This window comes from Crocodylus siamensis, chromosome 9 (assembly GCF_052110815.1).
Source record: "Crocodylus siamensis isolate JL-2025a chromosome 9, ASM5211081v1, whole genome shotgun sequence".
NCBI classification, from domain to species: Eukaryota; Metazoa; Chordata; order Crocodylia; family Crocodylidae; genus Crocodylus; species Crocodylus siamensis.
The window spans coordinates 14,737,254-14,756,394 of record NC_143403.1 but is presented as its reverse complement, the minus strand read 5'-3'; the positions used below and the strand labels follow the sequence as shown (position 1 = coordinate 14,756,394).

The 19,141-nt window shown below is 45.8% G+C and overlaps 1 protein-coding gene across 2 annotated transcripts in view; it reads right to left on the bottom strand.

The window, feature by feature from the left end:
• BEAN1 (brain expressed associated with NEDD4 1) overlaps positions 1-17,012 on the bottom strand; it is a 119,308-nt gene extending 102,296 nt beyond the window's left edge. Inside the window, exons 1-2 of one of the 2 annotated variants that reach the window (XM_090063068.1) lie at positions 16,726-17,012; positions 15,608-15,682 (exon numbers count right to left, since the gene is read on the bottom strand). In XM_090063068.1, the coding sequence (XP_089919194.1) occupies positions 15,608-15,682; positions 16,726-16,756 (106 nt within the window). In that variant the 5' untranslated portion in view covers positions 16,757-17,012. The remainder of the gene's footprint in view (positions 1-15,607; positions 15,683-16,725) is intronic. The other variant, XM_090063069.1, reaches the window with a different exon arrangement.
• Between the last annotated feature and the right edge of the window lie 2,129 nt (positions 17,013-19,141).

Here is a 19,141-nt window from a genome sequence, read left to right as displayed (position 1 = left end):
CTACCACCCAACTGAACAGAGAGGTGATGATTTAAAAGCTGGTGGCTGGAAGTGGGGTCCCCAAGCCCCAGTTGCTGGCTTTTAAATCATTACCTCACCACTCACCTGGGTAGAGGGATGGCAAGAAGCAGTCAGGTTGGGGAAGTTTTCCCCAAGCCCCAGTCTCAGCCACTGACTTTTAAGTTACTGGGGAAAGCCTCCACACATCTCGCTCCTGGTCTCTCAGGCTTTTAAACTGCCACCCCCTGCTGCTCAGAGGAGTGGTGTGGGAGGGGAGCAATAGGAAGCTGGAGGAGCTGGGAACTGTGTGTGTGAAGGCTTTCCCCAGCCAGTCCTGGCCTCTTTAGCTTCCCTCCAGCTGACCCAGAGCTGTGTGGGATGAGGCAGGTTGCTGTAGCTGCAAGGGTCAGGATGCAGAGAAATGCCCCTGCACTGCCCAGAGCTGCACAGAGCAAGGCAGGCTGCAAAGCTCTTGCTGCAAGGCTTCTGGAGCCTTGCTACAGCCGAGGAGTGTGCTTCTCCCCTTCCCAGACAGGGGAGAGGACAGGTTGTCAATTAATGGGCTAGGGCAAGGGTGGCCCAGAGTATGGTATGGGGCTGGAAGAGCAACTGTATGGTCAGCTCCTGAACTATTTTTCTACTGGAAGAAATTTCTTTTGGTGGAAATGAACATCTGCACACACCCTGTGTCTTACTGGAAAAAAGAGTTATAGGATATCTACCCTGAAGGGTTTCCATTGCTGCAAAATATTTATTGCAAGTAAAGACTGAAGAAGCCGAAGGATGAAATGTGGGCAAGGAACTAATTTAATTCTGTGTTAACCTGGAGTAAGTTGGGAAGAATTTAATAGAGAACACCCAGTTTTTACATAGCACTTTTTGTCCTTAGATTTCAAAGTGCTTTACCAAGGTGGGTAATCATCCTTATCCTTATTTTAAACTGAGGCATGAGACTGTAAGGATTTCTCCAAGGTCATCCAGCAGGCAATGGCAGAGTTGGGTCTGAAAGAGGGGTAAAATGTGCTGTTTGAAATTATTACAGGTGTTATAATGCTAATAACTTGAACTTAGAGCTGATGGGATGAGTAATCAAATTTATTTTGCCTGGTGCGTGTAATTTAATATATTTCCTAAAGACACAGAGACCTAATGCCATTCCATAGTTGTAAGTACACATATAGTTTAAATTATGCCACTAATTTACAGAAGAGAAGACTGATGGGGGATTTGATAGCAACCTTGAAGGGTGGTTCCAGAGAGGATGGAGCTTAGTGGCAACGCGTAGGTGGTGCACAGGAGTGCACATGCACCCCCTGAGAGCACTGGTGCACCCCCTGTCAGGCCACGCTCCCTGTGTAGGCAACAGGCGGGGGGGCAGGTGGGAGTGCTGGTGTCTCCCCTGTGGGCGCCAGCCAGGAAGCGGGGCCACTAGCAAAAGCAGCTGCACCACTTCTGCAAGTGGCCGTGGGACTTCCAGAAGCCGTGCGGCCACCCCCCCCGTTGCTGACTGGTGTGCCCCCTGTGATGCAAGACCAGTCACCTATGATGGAGCTGGACTCCTCTCAGTGGTGGCAGATGACAGAAAAAGGAGCAACGGTATCAAGTTGCAGCAAGGGAAGTTTAGGGTGGGTATTAGGAAAAACTCTCTCACTAGGAGGGTGGTGACGCACTGGAACGGGGTATCTAGAGAGGTGGTGTGATCTCTATCTTTGGGGGTTTTTAAGACCTGGCTCAACAAAGCCCTGGGTGAAATGATCTAGGTGAGGATGGTTTTGCTTTGAGCAGAGGGCTGGACTAGATGACTTCCTGAGGTCCCTGCCAGCCCTAATTTTCTGTGATTTTATAAAAGTAACAGACATGTCTTGTTTGATTATCTTTTGCATCACCCACTATAATGGATCCATTATCCTTCCTATACCTTATAGATCTCTTGTATCTTCTGCCTCTGATACCTGGAGTACATTTATATAATTTACTAATTTCGTTCCTTGGTTTGCTGGAGCTGGAGCTATGCCTGGAGAAGTACTTTCAACTGCATACCCTCATGGAGCCCAGCAATTTATTAACCTTGTTTTGAAAAATGATTCTCCTTCTGCATGCTGAACCAAATACAGGAATCCTGAAGAGAAAGTCTACGGCCTGTTCTATGCAGGAAGGCAGAGTACATTATTTTATTGGGCTCTTCCAGCCTCTTCAAATCTGTTTAAATGCTTTTAGTTTAAGTAGGGAAAGCATTGCATAGTGACAGAAAATAGGAATGGTCTATGCTGTAAAATGTTATGCATGTTGCCTGACGCATGTGAGAGCTTTGTGCTCTGGGGACACCCAAATAAAGTGCCTCGCTCCCCTTTTACTGCCCTTCCCTCGACAAGGAATCAGCTTAGAACTATTTACAGAACATCCACTTGTTTTGATTAATGTGTTGCAGAATCTTAGTAGCCAATATTTGTGCGAATGCAGAACGAGGACCATGTGTCTACCTACACTTAAGCACGAGCATGAAAACACCACATTTCAATATGCGGTGCAAATGGAGTCTTATTCCCAACTGCATTTTATTTTTGATACCTAGAGACCAGAAACAGAAAAGCATTAATGAAAAATTCTCTTACAAGTAAGTACTACTCTGGAGAGCTGGAACGATGGCCCCACCAGTGACACTACTCAGGCGTGTGATAGAGATCACTCAGAAAACTGATGGATCAAATTCCTGTTAATATTTTTAATCCAGGAGCAGCAGATTTTGAAGCAGTTTAGATTTTTGCAGTATTTGTTACTGTGTGCAACAAGACAAAAGTACCTATGTTCTACCAAACAAAATGACTGAAATTTAAACTTGTTCCTCCACTGGTATAGATCGGTGTAATGAGGCCAGCAGAGCTATCCCAGTTTACATGGACTGGCAGCATGGTTTTATCTGCCTTGTACAGAATCATGAGGTGTCTGTAAAATGTATAAGAGAAATTCAACATTGATTCTGCTTTGGTTTCAACAAGTGATGTATTTGTTTCAGCAAGGAACAAATGACTTTGGCTTGCTTATTGAGTAGCCAGTGAATGTGATCCAATACAAAGATCAATCCAATTTTGTATGTGATCTAATGTTTTGTCAGAAATTAGTGGTCTTCCAAGCTGACATTTCTTTTTCTCAGCACCAAGCACACCAGGAACTTTTGGGAGTTAATGCTGCTACCATGGCTTAGGGGCTGCCCCTTCATTTCTACCCCACCTCTGCTTGCTCCTCATATGTGTGTCCAGAAGAGGCAGCACCTTAGTTGGAGCTGGCTCGCCTGATGTCTGTAGGGATCAGGTGCCTTAGTGAGCCTTTTTTGGCCCTTTTATCTAATAGCTGATTGAATCAGTTTTAGCTAAAAGCCCCACTGAAACACCTGATCTATACAGATGCTGCGGAGTCGGGTCAAAGTAACATGCTGCTACTTCCGCTAGAGCGCAGTTTTTTGTTTGGTTTTTTTAACACCTGCACTACATGTCATATCTGTTTCATGGCAGACATACACATTTGTTTATTTTCCTAAACTGTTCTTTACCCTAGTAATCAAATTGACTTATTTATATGATTTAATTGGGCACAAACTTCTGGTATCAACCAGCTAAATCTGAAAATGTACCAATTACTCAATAGCAGAATCTCAGTTTTGCATAATCCACCAGTGCCTCTATACTCAGTATTGGGTTTAAAATCCCAACCCCAGTCTTGAGCTGCATTCTGGCTTCGAAGCTACTCTTAGCATCTATAGCAGAATCCTCTGGTGACATAGGGATGATTTAACAATACTTGTGCCTTGGAAGTACTCCATATACTTGGAAAGCCAAAGCAGATTTCCTAAATTCTTTTTCCAAATATGTGACAGTAGCAAAACATTAGGCCCAACAGACTTGGGTCCTGCATTTTGGGGAAGTTCTTGTTGTAGGGTCTAATTTACCACTGTAGCATTTCAGTTGTATGCCAAATGAAATCCAAAGAAATGAACAGAAACTCTGGCTTAAAGTAGAGGAATAAAGCAACAAGTAAAGTCCCAGATTAGTCTGAGCTTAATGACTGGCTGCCTTTGTCTACAAAGATGAACTAGAACACCTGATCCAAAGATTGTTAAATATAGGAAAAGTTCAGATTTAGTTTTAGTATTTCTTTCAGGGAGGTCAGTGGGAGTTGGATCACCTCTTAACAGCATAGTGTCTCCGTTCTGACATTTCAATTATGCATTGTCTCCTACTCCCTCAAAAAAAGTGTGTGGGGGGAGCTTTTAAAATGGATTTTTTCTTTTGTAATTTCTCAGTCTCTATTAAATTGTGCTATAAGTTCTTAAACTATAAATAAAAGAAGGATTGTGATACATTACAGGAATACAAAGCGATGCTGATGTTCTGCTGTTTGCAGATATTGGGAAAGCTTCTGATCAGGGTATGATGTTAAGTAATGTACCATGGGGCTTGTGCTCTAGCACACAATAGAATGAATACGTTGTAACCACTGTGTCAATCTTATTATTGAATACCATGGTTTCCTTTCCTAGGGAACATTTGATTTCACAAACACGCAATTTGTATAAAGGAGCTGGATTGTTAGCATAGTCTAATGTACATTTTGAAATGATGGAAAAGGATGAAATAGCAGGGAGGAGTCATCCTGAATGAGAACTATGCAGAAAGGACTCAGTTCTCCATTTCAGTGTGACACGTCTCCTGTTGGAACTGCATCCCAGACAAAGCACAGATGTTACTTTGGATAACTTTCTAGACCAATCTACGGGATTGATGATTACTTTAACTGGTGGCCAGGTACCGCTGTGGCACCAGACACGATAGCATGTCTGACAGGCCAATAGTATTAACTTGTTATCCATGGCTTCTGTTGTCCAGTTGGCCTCAGGATTTAGCTTCCACTTGCCAGGTGGGAAATAAATGCCAGCATAGTCACAGCATGAATCTGCTGCCTGCAGAAGGAGGTACCCAGACCAGGATGTGGAGAAGGTCATGGGCTGCGTTGATGCCCTGGGATACACAAGCATGATCCTTGATCCATAGAATCAATGTTAGCAAATCCCTGGCTCCTTTTCTAATGGTCTGGTCTCTAACCCTCCTCTCTGCGCAAAGATCTTGGGTTGAGTCTGTGCGAGGAGCTCAGTTCTTTTAAAGGAACTGTCATTCTAGGTTTCATAGACCCTCAGGCAAACAGACTGCTCTGGAGTGGTATCCTTATGCACGCTGCACTGCTTTGGACAGGTCACGTTATAACGTGGAATCAGTGCAGCCATATCTGTGGCAGTAGCAACTAACCCACCCCCATACTAATTAGTCTGCCTGTGGCAGGTTGTATAAAGTTTGATTAACTTTCTGTTGTGTAATTTCCCATTTCCACACATTTCTAGGGCCACCAGTAACCCACACACAAAGCGTTCTCCTAGTGTTTCTGACCTTACAACACTTTCAGCATGAATTTGGCAAGTTCTAAAGTTTGGGATCAGCATCCCAGAGGGTTCATCTGGCTCCTCTCTTTCCTTTCCTGGCAGGGGGCACAAAACAAATCTCAGCCACATTGAAAATTGTGGGGAAATACAAATAGGAGAGATACTTGGCAACTGTGTCTTACAGCATTTCCTACATATGGCATGTGAGCCTGGTGGGGTGTGTTGTTGGAGGTGACAGGATTCACACCAGCAGTGGAAATGTATTCATTGAGAAAACAGAGTAAAAGGATCAGCATGGATGGTGCCAAGCCCCAGTGAGGGAAACAAAGGAAAGTTGAGTTCTAGGGCCTGTCAATCTTCAGCGCACACATCCCTATCTTCTTCCCCATTATGTTCATTTACATACTTTCATGCTAAAAATATAATTAAAAAAGAAGACAGATGGCAAGTGTAAAAAGCCCAAAGGGAATAAAAACAATGGAAAGAAAATATTACCAACAGAAAAGAGCAGAGGAAAAGTTATCAGTGAAACAAATAAGCAAAGAATTGCCATCCAAGCCTTGGAGTAGGAACTTTATTGGTAATGTGTCCACAGGAGCTTCTGTATCTCACTGAACTGCAATTTTGATAGCTAACCCTTTGAAAAATAGATTTGCTGAGTGGTGCCCAGCCTGAAGCTGGGCATTGTGCAGTCATGCCCTGAGTCCTTGCCTGTGATAGTCATTGCTAAACATGGGACAGAATGATGTTCACAAGCAGGGACTGGTAGTTCCCATGTCTCCTCTGTGCATCTCTGACTTTCTCACTGTTGTTTACCTTTGCTGCATTCCCACCAATATTTTCCTATCTCTCCTGTCTGCTCAGATCAGTGGTTCTCAACCTTTTTGGACTCAAGGTACTCTTCCATAACTTCTGTGATGTAAGTGGCACCCAATTTCAAAAGCTTATTTATATAACATAGTGCTTACCTCCTTGCAGAGGGACTGGGCAGCGGGTGTAGGGGATAAGTCAGGCAGAGACAAGTATGAGCTTCTGCCTATCTGCTCATCTCCTCAAATCTCATGGTACCCTTCAAAGGATTTGGCAGCACCCTGGTTGGGAATTGCTAGCTCAGATCATACTTCCTAGATCATTTGGTGCTGCCATCTGGATTTGCTTTTTCTGAGTCTCCTGTGACATTCTGATTCTCATGTCTTCTTTTGCAGCATAACTTTTGTTTCCTCAGGCCTCTCTCTCCTACTAGAAGCCCTGTGTGTTTCTGTCCATCTTACTGAGTTTCTGGCATCCCATGCTCCATTTCAGACACTTAGTCTCTATACATCCTCCCCCAACCTCCTGCAAAAATTCAGCAACAGGAATCTCTTGTCACCAGAGGATACCATTACAGTAGTGTTGAACACCACACTGCCCCTGCCTACAAAGGCAAAAATGTATAACTGGAGTTGCTAGAGTAGTGTTCATATGTGGAGGAAAATCCTCCTGGCCTTGTCCTTATCTAATTCTTCTGCCTCCCACGTGCTGAAGATAACTCTGAAACATGGTAAATGCACGGAATCTGCATTTCCGTGCAGATTCCTCTGTGGCTGGAGCACTGTGTTAAGCCTATCAAAGATGAAAACAATCTTGCTCCTAAAACACAGGCGCTCTTGATTGAAATGTGGGCTAGGAATAGCCCAAAAAATGATAGAACGTTGCTTAGGACCCTCAGGCGGGATGACTGGAATAGACTGGATGATACAGTGATGATCACAAGAGTAGGGACAAAAACATTGTGAAAAGAACATAGGAAATGCCATAAAGGCAGCAGTGGCTGGAATTAAAATCATAGTGGGTTAATGAGTGGAATGTGTGGAAGGTCAGGGTTTCTTGAAGCTCTCAGTAATGGATGATACCCTGCTTTGATGGTCTGCATCAAAGACTGCTGAATCCTATGGTCCTGCCAAAATGCTGGAGCAAAGCTGAAGTGGCTTATTTTCTGTTTGACTCTTCTGTCCCTTTTCATGCTGCGCACATGAATGCAACACAATGAGGATTTGGGTTTTCATGAGGCTCATGACCAAAACTGTATTCGTGTTGTGTGGAAAGAGCCATTTCATTACCAGAAACAGAAAGGCAGAGCTGGAGAAGTAAGGCCTTCTTTGCCAGGATACAGATACAAAACCAAAGCCTTGCAGAACCTTGGCATGACTCTAGCTCTGTGGGATAGGAGACAAGAGTGATCTGGTGATTTGCTTAGATTTGTAGTCTCCTGAGCTATATAAGGGAAACAGTGTATGCATGTCTTAGAAGTTCCTTTGCAAAGTTTATATTGCTTTAACTGTCTCCAAAGAATTAAAATATAAACCAGGGTGCTCATTAGGATGGAGTTTTGGAAGAAGCATGAATAGATGACTTGGAAGGCTTTAGCGTCCTGCCCTGGTCTGTAAGCCTGGATCAGTTAGGGTACCATGTCCCAAAGAAGGGAGTTGGACAGGAGCATGCTCTCTGAGTTGCACAACTGTATATACATCTCTGCCATTGCTCTTGCCAGTATAGTGTAGCCCAAAAATAACTGAATTGTAGTCCATCCCTTCAACACCAAAGCTAATACAAGACAGTAACTAATACTGTATATAAAGGATCATGTTATTAAGAGGAAGCATGGGCACTGGATGGGAAAATTAGGTTCAATTCTTTGCTCACTTCTTGTGTGACCTTGGGCAAGACTCTACTCTTGAAACAAGATACTTGAAATGGGAATTATTTCCTCTAAGCCAAAGAGGAAATACAAGGAAAAGCTGCCTATAAAGAAGTGGTAACTGAGAATCAGGGAATGATAAAATCGCACATATTTGACTATTTCTTTATATGTACTGTATCTTTTTTAAAAGGAAGAAGGAAAACATTTGCCTAAAGCAAAAATCATGGGTTTTTGTGATAGAAGGAAAAGGATTAGCATGTGTACAACTAATAACAGTAATTAAAAGATAAGAGACTTTTAAAATTATAAAAAGGCACTTGGCCCAGAAAACACATCATATGGCCAAGATACATGCTTAAACAAAAGTGCTTAGGCAGGCACTGTAGTGGCTTGAGCAGTCGCTCAGTTCAGCACAGATCCCTGAAGACTACACGTGCCTCACATAACTCTATTACTTTAAAAAGTGCTTGTGGGGATCTTGTGGAGCTATACACTAGTTACTAGGCTATGGGTAAAGTCTTAGAGCTAAATTTACAACCTGCATAAACACCTTTAAGGTCAAGAGAATCATCTGTATATACCACCTATAAAGCTGTCGGCCAGTTTAAATGTATTTACTTGAATATAAGATGAAGTTCCCCCCACAACTGGCATGGGAAAAAAGCCCCCCTCGTCTTATAATTGCAAACAAGGATCTGTCACTAAATACATTATCTATGTTAAGCTGCTGCCAAAAGCAGCATGTGCTCAGCAATGGAAACCAACTATGAAGTTGATTAAAAGCCCCCACTGAGCCTGACTATAAAACATATGGCCCACATTAAGCAAACATGCTAACGGGAAGATTTTTTTGGTGTGGTCCTTAAAAAAAAAAAAAAAAAAGGGGAGGGGGGGGAGTTGCTTCCTCAGAAGGGAATGAGCACTGGGCCTGGAGGTATTGCACTAAAAAGCCGGCACGGCGCTCGGAGAGACTAGAATGAGTTCCAACGCCCTCTCCTGGTGCCAAAAATTGTAATGGAGACCTACTGCGAGAAAGGTCAGTGTAGCCCATCTGAATAAGACATATAGTAGTGCCCGTTAAGGGCAGTCCCCCTCACTACTGACTCTTTTTCAAGGCATCATGAACCACAATAATTCATACAATTCACCCAGAATCTCTTTGTCACCCTCTCTTTCAGTCTGGTGCATCCGATTAGTGTCACCCCACCCTCCTTGCACCTCATCTGCATATAAACTTTTGGAGCACCCCAATACTTGTAATAAAAATACCCAGTTCCAGTCATGAGTGGGGACTGCTCAGAACATGAGTCCTTTGTGGCGGGTATCTGGAATACACACTTACTGAGCAGTGCTGAGCTGCAAGGTCACTATGGCTTGACCTGCTGTTGACTCTGGCAGGGCCCAGCTCAATAAGCTATGTGATAAACCACAAACCTTTGGCTTTAAACTAATATAAGTAGGTGCCAAAGTGCTGTTCAAAAGTGTGTTTATGGAATACCTGTGCTAAAACTTGCAGTAATTTAAAAAAAAAGATAACATGCATTGATTCTAGAAACAATTAAGTGTATGGATACTATGTGCAAATTTCTATAGCCACGTTTACTTTCACAGTTATTGTTTTCAAATTTACTCCTCACTAGCACATGCTTTGGGAGAACAGGGTCTGACAGTAAGGAGGGAGGAAAAAGCTGGAGGAAAGCAAAAAGCAAAGGGCTACCTGACCCCCCAGATTTATTTTCCCTGCTATAGCAGTGAGAGGGAGACAAATTCAAGGCCAACTTCCAATAAGTAGATTCTCTACCTGGAAAATTACAAGAAATTTATAAATTTTCCATAGATGGAATCTAATTATTGGGGAGTCATCTTATAATCAGAGTCATCTTCTATTCCAGTAAATACGGTAGGTATATAACAGTACAGTTAGGTGTTTTAAATGTGCTCCAAGTCCCATGAGAAACCGAACTGTTCTTGAGAAGTGTCTGACCCATTAAGTTGCTTTTGGAAATCTTACTTAGCACTTATCTTCCTGATTATAGCTGCTTACAGGTGCTAAAAAAAAAACAAAACAAAAAACACATTTTACTGGAAGAAGCAGTGCATTAATTCAACCCAGCTCTGCAGCATCTGTATAGATTGGGTGCTTCACCGAGGCTTTTTGGTACTTTTATCTAAAACTGATTCAATCAGCTATTAGATAGTACCTCCAAAAAACCCACATGAAGGTACCTAATCTATACAGACACTGGGCTAGCCGGGTGAACTAACACAATGCCTCTTTTGGGTATGTGCTGGACTCAGCGTGGGAGTGTGCCAAATTTAAAGTAAACAGCTGTTTTTTGGGGTTTTTTTTTTAAGTTAGTAAGCAGCCTATGTGCCCAAATACCTTTGAAAATCTGGCCCTTAGGCACTGATGGGTTGCAAAAACTGTTGTTGTTTGGACCTTTGGATTATCAGTCGCTGTGCAACTGGAGGAAAATGTACCACACTCTGCTCCATCTCATTCCCCATTGTCTGGATCAGATCCTGCCCCCATCAAAGACAGACAAGGAAAAATGTCCCAATTACTTCAGTGAAAAGAGAGTTGGGCCTTGTACCTTTAGTTAGGCAAAACAAATTCTGATCTCATTCTCTGCAGCATCGAGAAAAAAAAAATCTCAGGAGGGGAAAACTGTTGAAATTAAACCACCAAGTCAACAGTTAGAGTAGAAATGAATGATTTGGAGATGAGTCAGCTGAAGTTCTAATAAATGGGATGAGAAAGTAGTCAGCCTTAGTGAGAAATTGATACCTTCCTAGTACAGACTATAGTCTCATGTGCATTCAAAGTGAAGAAATTATACTTGATGTGAATCAGTAGGATGAGCTGAAGTCATTGTAAAATGAAATGGCTGTACGTTGGTGCTGAATAGGGAAGAATTTATTAGGGGAGAAGATAAAGGAATTACTGGAGTTTAGTTTTGGAGGCTTGAGAATAGCCCTGACTTACGTACATCATCACCACTTGTGCCATTAAACCAAATGTGTTTCCTCCTTTTGTACAGTGTGGATGAGAACTTGGGGTTAGCCAGTGTGGAGGAAAGGTGAGAGATTCCTTTTAATCTCTCTACAAATTATCTGTGTAAAAACAGATTTCAGTTAAGGAGCTCTGGAAGTAGTCACACAACCTGCTATGGACTAAGTTACTGTTGCACACTTAATAGCTGTATTCTTGCCTAACCTCCATGGGCACTGAGTGGTCTCACTGCAGTGGAACTTGAATGGCTCCACTGGATGAAAAATGGACCAGGATATGGGGAACCTCTTCAGGTGGCCTACTTCCCCTGCCCTGCCTGCCATACAACAGTTACCTAGGACTCCTTTCATCTTCTTGCTGCAAGAACAAATGTTGGATGGGTGAAGGTGGGAAAAGTTGGCCTGGGTAGCACAGTGAAGCACAGCTCAAAAGGAAATGCATTGGTGGCTTAATCATGGAATCATAGGAAGTTAGGGTTTGGAAGGGACCTCAGGAGGTCTTCTAGTCCAATCCGCTGCTCAAATCAGGACCATCCCCAACTAGATCATTCCAGACAGGGCTTTGTCAAGCTAGGCCTTAAAAACATCCACAGATGGAGAGTCCACCACCACTCTGGGTAACCTGTTCCAGTGCTTCACCATCCTCCTAATGAGAGAGTTTTCCCTAATATCTAACCTAAACTTCCCCTGCTGCAACTTGAGCCCATTGCTCCTTGTTCTGCTATGTGTCACCACTGAGAACTGTCTAGCTCCATCCTCTTAATCATCTGGGCATTTTCAGTGGCAGTGCTGCACATGCAGGGGGAAAATGCTGCTGCAGGGGCAAAATCCTTGTCCCAGTGCACATGACTACCTGGCTAGGGTGAGAGGGGTTTATACTTTTTCTTTTGGCTACTAAGTAGTAGGAGAGCCGAGTCAGGCCGGCAGGATGTGGTGGAGAACAACCCGTGGATTCTACAGAGTTCACTTGACCATATCCCCACACTTCCTTTGGATCTGTGCTTCACTGATCTTAGTGACTGCAGTCCATGAGCATCAGGTGTACTAAGTCTGCGTTTCCTGGGAACTGCACTGATTTTGCTATGTTTGGAGCCTACTGAGCAGGAATAGCAGGGTTTACCACCAACAGCGAATAGTTCAGGTTGAACGGGATAAGAATTTGGTTGTTCATGAGTTAATGCCTGCTCAACCCCTACCCTCTTTGGAGTCACAGCTGGCAGCTCTGTAGTCAATGACAACCCAGCGGGGAGCCAGCTGCTGCTGCGTGCATGTGAGATTTGAGTAGAGCATTGCAGGGTCAGTCTCCTAAGCACCTAGTGAAGGATGTGTAGGATTAGAGGTGGGATTTTCTGCAGAATTTTTTCAACTGCTATCTTTTTATGGCCCTGCCCTTTGCCTCTACTCTAATGCAGGGAGAAAGCCATTGTATTCCTGAATATTTGTGTCCCTTTATGTTTTTTGTGAGCTAAATCTTTTAAGTGAGGGCAAATTTTCAAAACCTGCTAAGCTCATGAGGAGGCAGTACTAACAATGAATAAAAGCATGAGTTTTAAACAGGCCCTCCCCACAGCTTGCCTACTGCATACACTTATTTATCCTGACTTGCCCAGACAAATGACTGCTTACCTGACTTACGCTCTCTGGCACAAACCTGATTTGTATGGACAACCTAATTAAATTGACTCCAAAAATTATGTCAATAAAAGCACTTAAATTATATTTTTTTGTAGGAGATGATCCTAAAGCTTGTTGGACAGAGGTACAAGACTGAAAGGGAGGAAAGCTAGCTTGGAATAGACAGAGAAAGGTAGTCAGCCACATTAATCTGAATCAGGCAGAATGCCAAGTCGCACCTTACAGGCTAACTCGTTCAGAGAAGTTTCAACCTATGAACCATAACCATAAATTTATGCATCTCTGAAATAGTCTATAAGATGCAACTCTGCCCTGCATTTTGCTTAAAAGGGACAAGTTGTTTTCTTTGCTAGATACACAAACAATTTTGGCCCATGTTCACCAAAGCATTTCCAGTAAGTACTAAAGTTTGTGACTGGAGACTCAACTAAAACTAACAATGATTTTGAAGTCACTGTAAAGTCATTTTAATAAACATTTTCCAGAAATCAGTTTACCTTTCCACTGAAAAATCAAAATGGTTTTGCCAGCAAATTTGTCCATGAACACTCTGAAGAGCAACTCTGTGTAGCTGAAAACCTATTCTTCTATTTAGTTTCAATACTAAATTTCCATCAATACCAATTTCCTATTGCTATTAACATGGGAGTTGAGACAAACATTTCATGCTGCCACAATCCTGAATTTTAACTTGACTTTGTGTCACTTAACTTCTTTCCCACAAGCAGTGTGACTGGGAAGCGGATGGCGGCTCTCCTGCCATTTTCTAGTTCTCAGAAGCAGAGTAGGAATGACAGCGAATGGCAAGAGAGTTGTCATCTGCTTCCTAGTCTTCCCAGTGCTCTGGCTGTAATCAGCACCAGCCCTGTACTTGATAGAAAAGCCTTCCCCTGGTGTATCAGTAAGGCTGCACTGGTTGGCATATTAGGGATTAGAGCCAAGGCTCTTTCCTCTCTCTTCTGCATGGAAGAGCTGTTATTTGAAATTTTAATTCATACTACAGTGAGTACCAGCATTATATAGGGGCTCTTTCCCCTAGCAGGAGCCCCAAACAAGCCACAGTTCAAGTTTCTGACTTTGACCCAGCTATTAATTACCTGCGGCAGAGGGGAGGGGGAAGAGGGAGATCATGATTGATAGGGATGTGCGAACCTTTGGTTCCTGATTCGATTCGGCAGAGATTTGGCCCGATTCAGTGCCCAAATCTCCAAATCAAATCAGAGGACCCTTTAATCTCTCCAAATCAATTCAGTCAGATTCAACGGTTTGGACATAGACACAGCTTTAAATGTTTTTTCCTACATACCTCGAGGTACTAGGTGGCGTGTGACTGCTGCAGTGCTGGAGTGCATGGAGCATCCCACAGGAGCACAGGGGACTCCCCAGTGTGCTCACCAGCAGACCTGGAAGTGGACCAGGAGCACTTTGGGGTCCACCAGGGAGCATGCTGGGGGGGCGACTGGTGCCTCCTGGGCCTGGGGGGGCACCTGGGGCCCCCCTGCGGCAGATTGCTGGGCTGGGGGGGGCCCGCCTGTGTGCTCCCCGGCATACCTGGAGGTGGACTGGAAATACTTCCGGTCCGTGTCCAAGTTCCCTACCAAGCACCCTGCCTGTGCTCCTATGGGATGCTCCATGAGCTCCAGCACCACAGTGATCATGAGCTGTGCCTCGTACCTCAAAGTATGTAGAAAAAACTTTTAAAGTTGTGCCTGTGTCCGAATTGCTGATTCGCCGAATCAGCATCAAATAGTTAGATTTGGATTTGGCTGAATCGAATCGGGGACAGTGATCCAAATCAACGGATTGAATCACTGACCCTGATTCGGGCCACATCTGAATCCAAATCGAATAGGACCCGTTTTGCACACTCCTAGTTGCTAAGCCTGAATGGGGAGTGGCTTCATTAACTTTGGAAATGATTTGTGTCTGTCCCTAGTAAGTGACAGGACAGTTGGTCCAACGTGTCTCAGACTTCAGACTTGTGTGTCTAGCAGACCTAGACAGTCATTTCTACCACGACTAGGATCCAGCCTTTAAAGTTTCAGCATGGAGGAGTTTGTTTTATTTCCATTATTTCAGTAATCGTTGCCTTAAGTTACGTTGTCTGCTCATATCCTCAGTTTCCAGAAGCAACCTAGCAATTCAGCCTTCCTTCATGGTGGTTTTTTCTCCTTCTCTTTTTTCACCTATGAGGCTCCTGATCAGAACTTGTTAGCATGAACTCTGGCATCCACGTGGATTTCCACCGACGTTAAGATGCCTAACATCCAGGAGAGATTTAGGGCTTTTAAGTTTATATTGCCCATTTAAAAAAAAAAATCATTCATTTAACTACTACAAAAGAAACCATCAAAAAGAAAACACATTAAAGCAGTGATGGCTCAAAGATCCTGTATTCTAATTTGTTTTGGTCACCGAAAGCCATTTTGAGCCACTTCTGCTCTTACAGCGATTACTGAAAATGGTAGGGAATTTCTGGGTAAGTGGACATCTTGATGTGAATGTATCCAGTTTACATATCAGTTGTTAGGGAAGTGCAAAAGTTGTAGGTAACAGTGTTAAAAGTAAGAAACTAGCAAATCTATTAAACATAAATTAGAAAAGTACTGTACTTGGCACCACATTTTACAGGCCCCATTCAAAGAGCAGCTCAGCCGCTTTAAAGATTGCAGGATTTGGCCCTAAATAAATGAGGATAGTCCTGTTAATATAATTATTTTCTTAGAAAGCTACTTGCTTTTTACTGGATTGATGTCTTATCTGGTAGAGGGCTTTAAATATAATATAGCTACAGCTGTACATAACTGCAAGGCATGCCATTAAAGCAGTTTTAAAAAAAAAGGACTACTTACAGAGATTGGAATAATTGCTGCCTATTCCAATATGGATGGAGCTTCCAGAGATGAGGGGAAGATGGAAGAAAAGAACTAAGGAGAGAAAAAAAATGAAAAGAAAAGGTCCTTAATAGCAGTTTGTTTTGTTTTGGAGCCAGATGTCATCTGATGACACACGGTGGTGTTAAAGTGCACCCACACTCTCTAGTGCCAGGACTGTCTGTTCAGATTGTGAATCCATTTACAGATGTAGTTTGAATGGGCACATAAAATAAATGAGTTGCTGCTGTATGTTTTTGGGAATAACTCCATCTTAGTTAGTAACAGTACAGCTGACTTGGATGCCACAAAGATTTCAAAAGCCATGTTTGAACAAGGAGTTATATAAATGTGCTAATAATTGTTGTTAAGTCATTCGTCAATCACTGAATTAGCACTCCCCATTGTAAAACAGAACAACGGCTCCCTAATTTGCTACCTTCATCCGGCACAAATGAAGCAGCGATGCCTGTCCGAGGGTCAACAAATGTATTTATTTATGGAATTTTTAAATCTATACCTCCCTAACGTAGTTAATGCTTAATAGTGGCGAAGTTGCACTTTTAAAGACTGAATCTCACTATTAAAAGCACAGGCATTTTATACGCAACTCAAATCCATGTACAATGTGGCCTCAGTAACATCACCCCTTCCCCCCCCAAAAACCCAAAAAGTTTCCCTGAAGCTCTAATCGTTTTGTGGCTACAAGAGACGACCCGCCGGACTGCATGCGACTGCCGGCTAGCGCTGGCACAGGAGTTTCCAAGATGTAAATCGCATTTACCTGGAGCCCCGGCGGGTCCTCAAAAGCCGGCCCTCACAGCCCTACTTTCAGGCACGGAAACATGCCTCAAGCACCGGCTGCACCCCCCGGCAGCTCGTGGGGAGCAGGCTGCTGCCTGCGGGGGGAGGGGGGGAGCGAGAAGTTCCCCTAGAAATCCTGTCAGCCGCGGCCGCGCCGCTGCCCGGCCTCCCGCCCCACCTCAGCCGCCGCCGGCTCCCGCGGGTCGCGCCCGCGCCCCGGCCCCGCACGGCGCGGGGGGCGGTTGCTGCAGCCTGCCTGGGGCTGTGTCGGCGGACGCCGGGGGAGCCCTTACCCGAGCACACGCAGGCGGCCGTCCTCTCCATGCGCCCCGGCGGCGGCTCATGGGCGAGGAGCCGAGCGCAGCCGCCCGCAGGAGACGCTCCTCGGCCCCGGCCCCGTCCCAGGCCCGGGCCCCGCCGCCGCCGCCGCCTCCTCCCGCGGCCGCGGCCGGAGCAGCAGCATTGGCGGCGAGCGCCCTGCGCCCGTGGGCTCCGCGGGCGGCGGCGGGCGGGGCGACGGAGGCGGATGGCCCCCGCCCGCGGCGCCACGAGCCCGGCCCCGGCCCTGGCCCCGGCGCTGCCGCTGCCGCTGCCGCCTCCCCGCCCGCTGCGCGCTCTGGCCCGGGCAGCGGGAGGCGGTGCATCCTCCCCCGGGCTCCTCCAGCACCCTGGAGCTGGGCCGCCTCCTCCCCCGGGTGCCGGGCCCCTCCTTTCCCCAACTCTTCCTCGGCCTGACCCCGTTTATGCACCCCCCCCGGTGACCGCCCAGTTTGGGACCCGTTGCTTTAAGCGGGGGTGAAAAGCAGGCCGGTGGGACATGGCCCCGGAGGTCTGGGGGGGCACAGCGGTGCTGGCAACACTGGCGGCGCCCAGCAGCAGTTGTGGACCACCCGCACATGGCGCCGGCGGTGTCGGTGGCAAGGGAGGGTTGGCGAGTGGCGACTGCCTGCGCCTTTCGCAGGGGTGCGCGTGCGTCCGCATGCACCCACTGTGCGTTGCCAGCGGGTCAGCAGCAGTGGACAGCTCAAGGGCTGGCTGGAAAGCCGGCAGCTGGAAGCAGGGAAAGGCAGCGTTGGGCCACCAGCGCCCAGGTGTTGTTGGCGCATGGGAGGGTCGTGCCATGCCAGGGCACTGAGGATGGCTGCCACGCGCTGGCGGGCAGGCTGCAGTAGATGCTGCGCTGCTGGCGAGTCTGTCAGCTCCACTGGAGCATGTCCCCCGGTCATCTCTGCCTGGCGGGAGTCCCACGCCTTAGGACAAGGGAAGGGCTAAATCACCCAATGCTGAACATGAGGCCGCCTTCACTTCTCGCTAGATGTTTCTTTGCCTTCCCTTTTGCTGCCCTTATGTAAGGACCTCCGTGCAAACATCCTCAAGACCACGCTGTTATCCTTCCTGAAATCTTTCGCCCCGCCCAGCTCTTCCACCGTACTTACAAACCACTCGAGTGGCGAGGCAGGTATGAGTTGGGATTTGGCGCTACTTGTATTGCTCGCAACCGTCTTCCTGCTTGTTTCTCACCTCCACCTACGGGAGTACTGTGTCCAGTTCTGGGCACTGCTCTTCAAGAAGGACATGGATGAGTTCGAGAGGGTACAAAGAAGGGCCACCCACCTGGTCCAGGGCATGACGGATAAGCCCCTACAAGGAGAGACTCTGGGAATTGGGCCTGTTCAGAGTCGGAGAAGGCTGAGAGGTGACTCGGTAGCCGCCTCCAAGTGAGCACCAAGATCTAGGTGAGCAACTCTTCAGGAAGGCACCTCACGGGAGGATGAGGACCAATGGACATGGAGCATTGGCGACATGTAGGGGGTGCACGCAGGTGCACATGCACCCCCTGAGAAAAGCAGGCAGGTGGTTGCTGCTCACCACCACACCCCCTTGCTGCCACCACTGCTGGCGGCCACTGCCACACTCCTGCCACCAACAGTGCTGCTGTCACCTACAGGAGCTTGCCGTGCACCCCCAGCCTCCGGGAGCATGCGGCATTCATGTTGTAGGGGGTAAATGCAGGCTAGATACAAGGAAGACCGTCTTCTCTGTAAGGGTCGCACTCCCAGGCGGGGTGGTGCTATCACCATCCTTGGAGGTGTTCAAGAGGAGGCTGGACAGGCACTTTGTTGAGCTTGTCTGAGCCCAATAACTTCCTGCCCATGGCAAGGGACCGGACTTGATGACCTTACAGGTCCCTTCTGGTTTTATGATTCTATAATGTGTGTCACCCTCACCCTCGTCAGCCTGTTTCAGCTAGGACCGTTTCTTTGTGCTAGGCAGCGTTCAAAAGGATAGTGTGGTCTGTGCCTCTAGGGTCTGTTGGGTAAGCCTCTGCAATTCACATGCCTCTACACGTTAACTTTATGTAATACTTCAGGGCAAAATGTTAAGAATGTTTTATCCATTTTAAAGTTCAAGAAGAATTTTCAGTAGAATGAACATCGATTTTGGTTTTAGCTAGGATTTTGGCAATAGCATTTCATTGTATAGAAAATAATAGTTCTGGCCAAGACCTACAAAAGCAGGAGCCTATGTTTAGACTTCAAAGTCCGGATTCAGATAAGAAGGCTGCCTAAGCACTCATCATCTCCCACGTATTTAATTGGAAAGCTGTTTGGTGCTCAGCCAGTCTGAGAAACGTTTCTTCTGTAGGTGGCTAGCTTTAGGCCCCGAACACTGAGAACCTCAGCTGTGGACACTTGGCACTTTTGAGAA